Genomic DNA, 13,898 nt, shown 5'->3' on the forward strand with positions numbered 1-13,898 from the left:
CTCCATGGACATTAGAAATGACATGAATGTATTCAATACTGTGTTGGTGGTTGGTTTAAAAAGCTGCCACAGACTGTGACTCATGTCTTAAAACTGCTCTTTGACTTTATTGGAAATATTTTCTTTCTTAATTTCATCCGCATTGATTTTTAATGATCCTGAGCATTCTTTTAGAATAGGATAGAACATTATTGTCCATCTATAGCAAATGCTCCAGTGTTTGTTTTGCACTAAAACACCACAAAAACAACCCAAAACAGGTTAATGAAATCTACCTAAACCAAAAAGATCTTGAAGGCCCCCTTGTGGCTGACTGCAGTATAGGTAATAAATCCTATTTTCCTCCATGTTCACATGTTATCAGACTGATGCATCTTCATGTGAACGGCATGTTGACGTGTTATTATCAGTTTGTTTGAATACGGGCGGACATGTTGTGACTGACGGCCGATATTGACAGGTGATCAATTCTTTATCGCGTCACTCGCTGGGAACATCTGTGGAGGGTCATGTCGGGGAATTTTGTTTTCATTTTTGGTTTTAAAGAAAGAGAGTCGGTGTTAAGTGTCCTCAGCTGCACTGCAGCAGATCGTCACACTCTGCCCGGGGGCGTGGGAGAATGTGTGTGTGTGTGTGTGTGTGTGTGTGTGTTAGTAGTGACTGGAAGTGTAAACACGTCAGGGCACAACTATTTGGTGTGAGTGAGTGACCGGGTCTGGTCCTAATGAGGCACAACCTTAGGTTAGGTTGGGATTAGGTCAGGCACAAACTAGTTCTGGTTAAGGTCAGGCACAAACTAGTTCTGGGTAAGGTCAGGCACAAACTAGTTCTGGTTAAAGTCAGGGATAAACTAGTTCGGGTTAAGGTCAGGGATAAACTAGTTCTGGTTAAGGTCAGGCACAAACTAGTTCTGGTTAGGGTCAGGGATAAACTAGTTCTGGTTAAGGTCAGGCACAAACTAGTTCTGGTTAAGGTCAGGGATAAACTAGTTCTGGGTAAGGTCAGGCACATACTAGTTCTGGTTAAAGTCAGGGATAAACTAGTTCTGGTTAGGTCAGGGATAAACTAGTTCTGGTTAAGGTCAGGCACAAACTAGTTCTGGTTAGGGTCAGGGATAAACTAGTTCTGGTTAAGGTCAGGCACAAACTAGTTCTGGTTAAGGTCAGGCACAAACTAATTCTGGTTAAAGTCAGGGATAAACTAGTTCTGGTTAAGGTCAGGGATAAACTAGTTCTGGGTAAGGTCAGGCACATACTAGTTCTGGTTAAAGTCAGGGATAAACTAGTTCTGGTTAAGGTCAGGCATAAACTAGTTCTGGTTAAGGTCAGGCATAAACTAGTTCTGGTTAGGGTCAGGGATAAACTAGTTCTGGTTAAGGTCAGGGATAAACTAGTTCTGGGTAAGGTCAGGCACATACTAGTTTTGGTTAAAGTCAGGGATAAACTAGTTCTGGTTAAGGTCAGGGATAAACTAGTTCTGGTTAAGGTCAGGGACAGACTAGTTATGGTTAGGTCAGGGATAAACTAGTTCTGGTTAAGGTCAGGGATAAACTAGTTCTGGTTAAGGTCAGGCACAAACTAGTTATGTTAGGTCAGGGATAAACGAGTTCTGGTTAAGGTCAGGCATAAACTAGTTCTGGTTAGGGTCAGGGATAAACTAGTTCTGGTTAAGGTCAGGCACAAACTAGTTCTGATTAGGGTCAGGGATAAACAAGTTCTGGTTAAGGTCAGGCACAAACTAGTTCTGGTTAAGGTCAGGCATAAACTAGTTCTGGTTAAGGTCAGGTAAGTGCAAAGTCCTAACAAGAATAGTTGTGCAAACCTTGTATTTGTTATAGGACCTTTTCAGACATAAACACTGAACTTGTCAGGACCAGCAGACCTCACAGAGACCAAAACCTGGTCCTAAAGAGGTTGTGGTTATAGGGTGAGGCATGACCTGGTCATGTTAGGGTTAACGCTTTGCTTCAGGATGTCCAAACAGTGTGTGTGTGTGTGTGTGTGTGGGAGGAAGACTGTGATGTTCTGTCATGCACAGCTGCTCAAAGTGTGGGCGGATGGCAATAAAAAAAGAACAAACAGAGAAAAGAGGAGAAAAAGAGGAGAAAGGAGAGAGAGAGAGAGAGAGAGAGAGAGGGTGTGTGTGTGTGTGTGTGTGTGTGTGTGTGGTGGGGGGGCGTTCCTCAGACTCATGAATGAAAAAAAAACACATTACTGCAGCAACAGGGAGGAGAGAACACATTGATTGTGAATAAATAAATAAATATGACGTTTACAGACTCTTGTTACTGAAGTTTTCCTCCATTCATCTATCTTCTAGCGCTTCATCCTCCACATGAGGAGGATATGTTCATAAGCTAAGCATGTAAAGTAGTCTTCATTTAATCATTATTATTATTATTATTATTATTATTATTTAAAGTGTTCCCTGTGAATTTCTCACACACTGTCCACTGCGACAAATGGAAGACGGAACATCGTCATGAATGAACCCACCGAGAGTCTCTGATGTCACGCTTTGTGAAAACAGATGGGACGAGACGCTGATTAGTCATTTGGCTTTCTGCAATTACACTGGAAGCAATGAGGCTACGCAGCCTGCAGTCGATAATGACGGGGGAAACACCACCAGCACCATCACTGCTGCTGCTGCTGCTGCTGCTGTCCATGGAAGAGAATTAGGCTGTTTTCTGTGGAACAATAAATACTCCTTATGTTGTTATATAGGGATGCGATCAGCACAATATGGATATTATTTTGATTTTATGGCTGTAAAAGTGTCAGAAAATGTTGAGTGAGTGACTGTTTCTTTTTTTCTAAGATAACTTTCACTTTCAACATCTGGCAGTTATTCAACCGTTTCGGAATTACAGTACTGAAACCGTAATTGTGTGAACAAACATAACACATTCATGCTTGTTCGTTTTCGTGACTCCACACGGTCTATGTCATACAACGTAATGTCCAGAAATACAAACTATCCTTTTTAAAATGTATTATGGGATATTGGCAATTAGCGCCAAGATCCCCCGACACAACTAACATCAAAGATTTTAATGAATTGTCAGGAGTAAGTGCTGTAATTCTCCCAATGCAACTAAATACATATTCAAAATTTAAACTGTGAAATAAGCACATTTGTATTATTCTTAGACCATATACACCAAAATGTTTTTTTTTTATCTCTGAGTCTCCAACAGGATGGTGAGTCCTGGTATCAGGTGTCTTGTCTTGTTGATGTAGAGGGCTAATGGCTAATTAGCCCTTATTTCCCAGCTTAACTGACTCAGAATGAACCATCAACAGATAGCATGTTGTGTAGCTACGCTAACCCCAACTAAACATGTATACCACTGGTATTCCTCATAATTGTAGAGTTTTTTTTACAGTGCATTTTAACGCTTATAGACCACGGTAGCGATATCTCACATGAAGCTGCACATGGATTTGAACCGACAACCGTGCCGTTACAAGCCCGGCTCCCTCCCGCTCGTCCACGGGCTGCCTGTTTGTGAGCGACATTAGTGTGTTGCTATGTCAACGCAGTAAGGACCTCCCACGCACCTTTGATGAGCTGAGCAGACTGAGTGACATGTCTCCTCTTGACCACACATCTGCCGTGGGAGTTCTCCACCAGGGGGCGCAGGCAGGGGCCACAGTGCGAGCTGCCCGGCTGACAGAAGTGTCTTCCTGCTCGGGCACAGTCTAAACTCCGAGGACACACGTGAGACGCTGTGGACAAAGACACAGAAGACACCGCTCAATACAACAGCCCCCAAAATCACTTAGCTTAGCACAGACAGCTAACCTGATTCAAGACGTACAAGAACATCTGGAGCGTTCGATTCACTGGTCGACATATTTGTCCTGATTCACCAGTTTCTAGCGTTTGTGCTAAAAATAAAACCACGTACATCACATGTCCGACAATTAATCCTGAACTGAAACAATCATCTGTTTCATTTGACAAAAATACAACTACGAAGAAGAAGAAGAAGAAGCAATAACTGGTTAAAAACAGTCGTTTCCAGTCCACACATGAAAAGAACTACACATCTTTTAATTGGTCTCACTTCAAAAACACATTTTAATCTTCATGTGCCTTCAAGATAAAAGGCTGAAAAAGAAACGGACACACTGGAAATGTTAAACTCGACATTATGTGAAGGTCAGGAATGACGACCACACTTTATTACAAGTTCAAGGAAAATGCCAGCTGGACAAATGTCCCTGTAACCCGAGAGCAGATGAGAGAAGGATACCAGATCTTATTTAAGCTGCTGCTGCTGCTGCTGTGATAATATTTGATTTTATGTATGGGGGGTTAGACCACTGCTGCTCATCTGATGTGATAAACCACAATGTATGGGTGGTTTTGCAACAGGGTCTATGGATAAACTCTCTCTTCTCTATACATGTGTGCTTGCACTTTCTCAGTGTTTGCTACTGTATTGTTGTAAAGACGTTTGGACGGCAAAGGCACATGACCAGGAGCAGTGAGGATAAAGCGCAGTGAGCGAGTGAGTGAGTGTTGTGTGGTCTACTGTAGTGGCTCTACTGTCACTGTAGTGTTTCTACAGTCACCTGCAACTGTGACGACTTGTTGTTTGCTTCTTAAAAAGTGTTTTCAAAATTATGACACAAATCTTATTCCGCATACCTGCGTACAGTGTTGGTCAAGTTACTTGGAAATAGTAATTAGTAACTGATTACTTCTCCAAGAAAGTAATCCAGTAATGTTGATCTACGCACGTGTCTGACGTCGCACCGCTCGTACATAATTGTCATGAGACAGTCTCACAAACAAAAACAGGGTTTAGTAACGCAAGTAACAGTAATCTAATTACTTTTTCTGCAATTGTAATCCCTTACTTTACTCGTTACTTGATAAAAGTAATCGGATCCGTGCCTGTGTATCGCATAGACAACACCGCTGTTCAAGCGAGCGGTCGACTGGATGGATGTTTACTGTGGTGTCATAAAAATATGAAACTGTAGGGGGCGCTTCATCGAGGAACAGGCACAAAAATAACCAGACTTAAAACTCGAACCTGCACGTCCAACATCATATGACAATCATACAATAGTCACTGAGATCGACTGAGTGGGTAAATAAGATAATAGTTTGATGTATTGAGTAAATTAAAGCTCTTTTAAACACAGTATATCAGTTTTTAAGGGTGGGGTGGGTTAAAAGGGGTTAATTGGATTTATCCTCCATTAAACCCCAACCATACTCGTGAACGAGGAAGTCAGAGCAGAGCTGTGTTTTCTTCCCCACAGGGAATATCTGTTACACTTGTTGTTGCTGCGTCCATGCACTGCAAAGAGAAGACCACCTGAGCAGCAGCATGAGGAGCAGAATACAGCTGCTGAGCATGTGAAAGTGCCCCCGGTGCCACGTGATGGGGGGGGGGGGTTATAATTAGAGACAAATATCAATATTAACCCTTTCAGCTTTTTCATCGCAAACGCTCCCGTCTCTGCTAATGGAACCAAGACAATGGTTGCCATGACGACTTCCATGGCAACTGAGGAGGTGTGACATCATAGAGGCGGTGAGTCACCACACACGCATGCACAAGTCAAGGATGGAAGGGTTTGTCTCAGGCTGGTGTGTCGAGCGGGGAAAAGGCAAGAATGACAAAAGGCTGAGGGGAAAAATTCAGTGAATCTGGTCGAGAGTCACACAGTGAACACGTCTGTAACTACACGTCTGTAACTACACGTCTATAACTACACGTCTGTAACTACACGTCTGTAACTACACGTCTGTAATTACACGTCTAACTACATGTCTAACTACACGTCTGTAACTACATGTCTAACTACACGTCTGTAACTACACGTCTATAACTACACGTCTAACTACATGTCTAACTACACGTCTGTAACTACATGTCTAACTACACGTCTGTAACTACACGTCTGTAACTACACGTCTATAACCACATGTCTATAACCACATGTCTGTAACCACATGTCTATAACTACATGTCTATAACCACATGTCTATAACCACATGTCTATAACTACATTTCTATAACCACACGTCTATAACAACATGTCTATAACAACATGTCTATAACCACATGTCTATAACCACATGTCTATAACAACATGTCTATAACCACATGTCTATAACCACACGTCTATAACAACACGTCTATAACCACATGTCTATAACCACATGTCTATAACTACATGTCTATAACCAAATGTCTATAACTACATGTCTATAACCACATGTCTATAACTACATGTCTATAACCACGTCTATAACCACACGTCTATAACTACATGTCTATAACCACGTCTATAACCACACGTCTATAACCACACGTCTATAACTACATGTCTATAACCACACGTCTATAACCACACGTCTATAACTACACGTCTAACCACAGAACACTGGACTCTTCTCTGCAGTTATAAGCTTCCCATGATACCACGGCTGCAAATATAAATTCATTTAATAATTGATTCATCTGTTGATTGTTTTCTCAATGAATTGAAAACTTGTTTGATCCGTGTTCCTCAAACCTGGAAGTGATGATGTTCTCGAATGTTTCTATGATTTCTTTGTTACACGGAGCAAAGAAACCAGGAAATGTTCACTTTTAGGGAGCTGAAATATCACAAAGCTTGTTTTAATCAGTATCAAAACAGTTGACGATTCATTGAGCGAGTAATTGTTGCAGCCCTACATCACACACACACACCTGGTTACATATGCTTTGTTATCTGAGTTTTCAGGTTTTTAAATGCGAGTATCGTCTGGTATGACAAAGAAATCATCACAACTGAATCATTTTGACACTCGAGAACACGTCATTTAGAGTTTGGGAAACACTGATCGACATTTCCTGACATTTCATGGACCGAACAACTCGACCAATTATGAAACTAATCATCAGCTGCAGCCCTCGTACGCTGATTAATACCACGGCCGGATTTGCACATCTCACACACGCAGCAGATAAAAGCAGCAGCTAATCTATGCAAAGCTTTTACAACTGGAGGACAGAGAGCTGAACACACTGCGGCGCACAGACCGTGGCTCTGATGAAGTCGCTGCACTCGCTCAGTTCATTAACGCGACCAAATTCAAACTGAAGAAGAAGAAATTGGCTGAGACACTGACACATTATCTCTGAGGGCAGTGACGCACAACTCCACTGCGAACGCCCACGTCCTCAAATGTCTTGTTTTGTCCGCCAACGCAAAATGCAGACACAGAAATACTACTACAGAACGCCGTGTACTACTGTATTGACTAAGTATTGATATGCATTTTGTTCACAGGCGTTCAGCAGCAGCGATACGTCACACTGTCATTGTCATAAAGTCACCGTCTCCTAGCAACCGATTGTCCCGGGTACGGTCAGAGAAAATGAAAAAGCAGCGCCTCATTCTTCTTTGACTTCATCTCACACTCGTATCATCGCAGCCTCCGTTACAGGACTCCAGAGTCTGGATGTGAAATGAGGACGTAAGACGAGACACATTTGGCCAAGGCAGGAGGAAAAGAGACGAAGGAGCAGTGTATGATATCAGCTCTTTGTCTTTTAAACTCAGGCCAAAAAGATAAGGAATGAGAAATTGAGTGTGTGTTATGTTTCATCTTATGACTGTATGCACACAGTGTCAGTCATAACGTCAGGTTTGACGTCGCGCTTCAGTACATCTCCTTTACTTCCTGTAAGTTGTCACTAAGGGGAAACTTGGGACTTTTTAAAGCTAATGATATAGATCCAAAACATTTCCGTCTTCTAGAAGTAGTTCGGCCTCGAATGAAAAGAGCGTTTAAATTGAAGTGTGGAGCCCTGCTGCATCCCTCGGTATAAAGCATCCACTAAATGAACTTCTGCAGACACCGACTGCAGAACGACTCTGCATCGTAGGCTGAGGCTCTGAAATGTCACACAATAAATGGTCAAATACGTTCTGCTGTATTTACATTTTATGACTTAAAGTCCGTTCAACATCGGGATTTTCTTCTCTTAAATTCTCGTCGCAGCGCGACAGGTAATGAATCTTTTGTTATTTTCACTGCGGTGAGCGAGACGCTGATTGGACAATGCAGCGAAAGGGTCACTTCAAGGGAAGCTCAGCATCTCTGGGAGTCAGTGGCGCCGACCACTTTTTGATTGACAGTGTTTTCAGAGTGATATCTAAAAACAAACATCGCCCATTTACGTCTCTCTACTAAATTACTAATCATCGTGTTTCCTTGTTCCAGCTGTTTGTTTGTTCAGTCGTGGATGGGAGTGTGTGTGTGTGTGTGTGTTGCACAGAGAATTTACAACAAAAGGAAGTGAGGACTCCTGTACAAATATCCAGAACGAGAATTGTGATACACAGCATCAAACTCTCATGTGTGGAGATTGAAGGCAAACGCGAGAAACTCGTTTCTTTGCGATGCAGCAAGAATCGTTGTCATTTAGAAACGAGATCACGTGCAGGTGTGAATCGAGAATCAATCACGTCTTCGTTTCTGGGGATTTCTGAGGCTCGGACTGTGTAGGATAAAGATCAACATCAGAGCGACAGTAAGACTGCTCCCTACTCCTGATCTTCGTCACGTCATAGTTCCATCCATTTATGTCCCTAAAAATAGACGACTGTGAGTTAACTCACACGCAGAAATAGAAACTGTGTCAAGACGCCTCAGCCACAGCGATCAGTGATCATCACAGTCCATCAGGCTTCATCTTTTAAACAAAAGGCCACTGTGTGTGTCAGTGAATGGTGATTATTAAGTGTGTTTTTATGAGTCATCACTGTTACAGCACCCTGCCGTCCACTACTTAACGTAGCTTTCTCCGCCTTAATCCTGGAAACTTCCGCCCAAGTTTCCCTCATTCAGTTTAAGTATTGATATTTGTATCAATTATCGTTCTGCACGAGGAAGGACAACGATATATCATCAAATCAATATTTTGACCCACCCCTACTATCGGTGCTCTGGAGCCCTAATAAAAATGATTAAATCATACTGCCCTCGCCAGTCTGCAAAAGAAATACTGGTTAGTTCAACTAAGTATTAATATGTTTTCGACGTACTGAATACTGTTTAACTGTAAATTAACAGGGGAATTAAGGGAGATAGGATGAAAGCAGTGTTGGAGTTCTGTTTAAACTTTTGAAGAAATTGAAATCAGGTCATGAATGTGTTGATATTTCACGTCATTTTGTTTTGATACAGAATAATATATATTTCACAGTTAAAAAAACATTTATGATGCAAAATTAATCTATAAATACCCAAAACTTTGAGACTTCTGCTTTAATAATTGCTGTGTTTTACAGTCTTCTTGACTCTAAATGGGAACAAAACTGACAAAATGGTCAACGAGAGCATAAACTACTCTGAATCTAATTCACCCCCTGCTGGCCATTCAAGAAAGTACAAGTTTCAGACACTTCTGCATTGGTTTCAGTCTTTCTCATATCCATCAAAGATATAAAAAGGAGGCTACATGTAGGAAACACTGGAGTTCCAGCACTACATCTAAAGTCCTGTGAACTGTGTGTGTGTGCGATGATAAGTGGTCGTCCGGGTCAGTGACGGAGACCTCTTCAGCTCTGACAGGAGGAACGTGTCTCTGACGACAGCCAGACAGGTCAGCGCTGATAACCACACTCTGAAAACATCCAACCATCTGCCACCTCACTGCCTCCTGTCGTACTGTACATGCAGCTTCAACCATGTCTCACCAGCACATTATTTTGTGGGCGATTTCGGTGCCAATATCTGGGCCCAATCGCACGAGGACAAGGGTTTGAGTAAACGCCATCTGATCAGGTTACAGATGAGAGAGAGTCCCATTCACATGGAGATGGACGGACAAAAACGGAGCAATAACACTGCAAATCGTGGGGGGCGAAAACGACAAAGACGAGTTTCTACAGGCATTTAAAACGTCCTTAGGTTCCACCACCGCGAAATCGAGCACAATACAATAACCTCTGCAATGGTCGCCATGGACGGACAGACCTAAAACAGAGACAACAGTGGAGAATAAAATGGGTCTTTATAGATCAATGAAAAGCCTGCAGCACAGGTTAGACTGGCACTGCAGTGTGACCATGACCTCCAGCTCATGTCGACAGCAGGGTGGACTATAAAAAGAAATAAAATACACATAAACTGTCAAAATTGTGCTGCAAACAAACGCATAAGGCATAATTGACGGCAGAGTAAAGAAAGACAAAATGCACTTTAACACCATCAGGGACAGGGACATGTATCACAATGGCCTGTCAATCATCAAGCTTTTTTGTGATATTATTGTCCCTGCGAGTTATTTAAACATTACAACCCAACTGTGCCTCCATTAGAGAAGGAAATGCTCTCCTTGTCTCTTCCTGCCACTGCACCAATGTGCCGACAAACCCTCTCTCTACACCTGTTGCTTCGTACGAGGGTCGAGGTTTGACTCTTTAAGAATGTCAAAATTTGATTATGTTCCGATTCCTTGGGACACAATTTGATAAACAATCGATTGCCGAGTGGAAATAATAATTATTTTGATTCAAATTTGTCTCTATTCTGTAACGTATAAACAAATCCAAGAAAGAATTATTTAATCCTTTAACAACGAGCGTATCGCAGAGTCACACAAATGCACGTTGCATTACTGCAGTTACGCAACGGATAGATTCCAACGGTTTGTGAAAGCAGAGACGTTGCACGTCGAAGCCAAAATGTGGGTATTACGGTAACGTCACTCGTGCTGTTTCAGGAAATCAGCGTCTTCGTCACCAGAGAGGGGAAAAAGTGGGAGAAACGCCTGATTTTGGACATGGAGACAAAAACTCAAACAAATGTTATTTTAAATATGTTTATATAATATTCAAATTTCAAATTTAACGTGCAAAATCTGGTGTTTGTGCACAACTACAGTGGTTTTTGTTTAATAAATACATTTAACATTGGCCCTTTTATGGTTAAAATAAGCAAACGGAGGCTTGCGGTGTTAAAGGCTTAAACTAACCTGGATAGAACTTCAAAATGATATATCGCTGTCTACGATAATCGATACCAGGGCAAATATCGATATTTTAATGAACAAATGAATGCGCTCTACAGTAAACAGTCGCTGCCAAAGCTACGTTAAGAGAAGTTTGTTGTGGATAAACGGACGTCGTGTTTCCTTCAGTTGGACAGATATCGCCATGTATCCTTGTATCGGCTGTGATTCACACCCGTACTTCTTGTACACATAAATATTACAGTATTTATAATGTACTGTTAGTTTCCTGAGAGAGAGGACACGTGTTTATACCTGATTTATATCCCATAACCTTAAAATATGAGCAGGTTATTGATAAGTCCGGATCTACAACAGACCAAAACCAAAGCCCCTGAGAAGTGATTAATCAATAATCAGTCAGCTGCTGATGATTAATTGACCACTAGATTAACTAACAGTCATTTCAGTTCTCGTCTGCATCCATTCACAAATCACACAACCACAGGAGTTCAAAAGAAAATGAGCATTTCACACTCACACACGACAGCAACATCATCATCATCATCTGGTGATGATGCACAGTAGTCGTGGAATGGAGGCCCTCTGCAGATTCACAACAAAGCAGCAGCAGCAGCAGCAGCTTCTCACCTGTCAAGCAGGTGCTCAGCGCCCACAGGGCCGCGAACACGGCGGCCTGGCCGAGCAGCGGGGCCCACATCCTGGGCACAGCTCCGACGACCGTCAGGGCACACGGAGACCGAGCGAAGGTGGGTGAGGAGGCTGAGGCGGCGGCGGTGGTGGAGGGGAGTCGCTGCTGATCATCCCCCCATCCCTTGGTAGTCGGGGAGGAGAAGACGCAGAGGAACGACAGACGCGGAGACAGTGAAGAAAGACAAACAGACAGACAGAGAGACAGAGAGAGAGACAGGACTGGATGATCCTCCGAGCTTCTCCGTTGTTTTCTGCTCTGCTCTGCTCTGCAGACCTGCTGCTCACAGGCACTGAAGCTTTCTCCTGCTGCTGCTGCTGTTTCTCCTGCTGACACGTAACGGACGAGTCAGGCTGTGACGTCAGCACGCTGCGCGTCCTCAGTGTTGCCTTTCAGGTGCGATCACTGGCCAGATTACCAATCTTTTTTTATTTGAATAAATTCCAGTTTATTAGTGTGAGTATTAGGGCCACATGTAAAAAAAAAAAAAATAAAACAGCATCAATTCTGAGATTAAAGTCAGAATTATGAGAAAAAAAATCTTTAGACTCAGAATTGAGTCAGAATTAACCTTAATCTCAGAATTTTCTGATTTTAATCTCAGAATTCTCTGATTTTAATCTCAGAATTCTCTGATTTTTTTCTCATAATTCTGACTTTATTTTCTCACAATTCTGATCAGAATTCTGAAATTGAGTCAGAATCAACCTTAATCTCAGAATCCTCTGATTGTAATCACATAATTGTGACTTTAATCTCAGAACTCATTTGTACCCAATTCAGACTTTTTAAATAATGCTGCTTGAGGATGTAGAATTATTATTTTAGTATTTTAGTATGGAGTGTGTTCTATGTGTATATGTACTGTTCACTTTGAGTGTTATATTTTGTCATGTGTTGTTTTTATTGTATCTGTGAATGCAATATTATGTACAACCGAGTCCAAGATAAATGTCTCCATGGGTTCAATAATCGTATCGTATTCTATCGTAATTTAAATAATATATTTAAATATTTCAATTTGCACATTTTAAAAACAATCACAGTATTATCTTAGAAGATATACTGAATCTTGCCCACCTCTAATAAACATAACTTTCACAGTCACCTCTCAAAGCTGCTGTACACAACAGTTTTTCTCAGAGAAACTAGCCAATCCCAACCCTAATCTCGCCACTAAACCATTAAAGGGACGCTGTATGAAATACATATAATTTAAGTGTGTTATTGGAGAAACATGTTTCCTTAATCATCCAAAGATTCATGTAAATTTCTGTGTTGATCTACACCATTATGCACTTAGCGGTGCAGCTACAAGATGCATTCAAGGACTCTCTTACCCACAGTTCTTTGCATAACATTTTTTTTAAACTTTATTGAAAACCTTTTAAATATACAAATGGAGCGTACAAGCGCTAATGACAGTGAGCATATGAAAATAAACAGAAAAATAAATCTATAAAAATATAACATCAATGTCATGCTTTCCATGTACAAAGTACTTGTTATCATTTGAACATGTAATCCCAATATCTTTACATCCAAGCCCAGGAATTAATTGAATCTATGCAACTGTAAAATAGATGTGTTGAGGAATCTGGTTCTTTGTTAAAAATGACACTAAGATTTTAGAAAACTATAACGTTGTCAGGTTTTGTCGGGTGAAAGCTTCTCACTGGTGCAATGACACACACTTGCTGTTACTCCTTGACTCCTTGAGAAACTCCACAACACTTTGATGCGAGTTGCCTGGCAGCAGGAAGGTTGCCAGTTTGCATCCCGTTTTGCATCCTTTCTGTGTGGCGTTTGCATTTTCTCCCTGTGTGCGTGGGCCAGCACTGCAGCACTGCATCTACTATTCTAACTGCATGGAAGTTGGGAGATAGGAATACTTTTGTAGAAGCCAATAATAAGTCAATACTTATTTAGCAAGGTCTGCTCAAAACACACTGAAAAAACACAGCGTATTAGGAATTGACAAGGTAGTATATTTGATCTTATCTGTGTATACGGACTAAACGTTAGTAGCAACAAAGTAATATCCTCTCTGCTTACACCCAGGCAAATCATCCTAGTTGATATACAATTGTTCATAGAACTTTAAGTGCATTCATGGATCCCCATCGTCACCTGTCATCTGTGAGAGAGTAGTACCGCGGTGTGGAGTGTTTGCCGTGTGCTTTCCTTTGGATGTAGTTATGCAAAAGA

The 13,898-nt window shown here is 41.6% G+C and overlaps 1 protein-coding gene across 1 annotated transcript in view; it reads right to left on the reverse strand.

Annotated features, from left to right (window-relative positions):
- npdc1b (neural proliferation, differentiation and control, 1b) overlaps positions 1-12,026 on the reverse strand; it is a 16,429-nt gene extending 4,403 nt beyond the window's left edge. Inside the window, exons 1-2 of the mRNA XM_058636805.1 lie at positions 11,630-12,026; positions 3,564-3,731 (exon numbers count right to left, since the gene is read on the reverse strand). Coding sequence (XP_058492788.1) covers positions 3,564-3,731; positions 11,630-11,699 — 238 coding nt within the window. The 5' untranslated portion in view covers positions 11,700-12,026. The remainder of the gene's footprint in view (positions 1-3,563; positions 3,732-11,629) is intronic.
- Positions 12,027-13,898: the final 1,872 nt, after the last annotated feature.

The sequence above is a fragment of the Solea solea genome, chromosome 8 (assembly GCF_958295425.1).
Source record: "Solea solea chromosome 8, fSolSol10.1, whole genome shotgun sequence".
Classification (NCBI taxonomy): Eukaryota; Metazoa; Chordata; class Actinopteri; order Pleuronectiformes; family Soleidae; genus Solea; species Solea solea.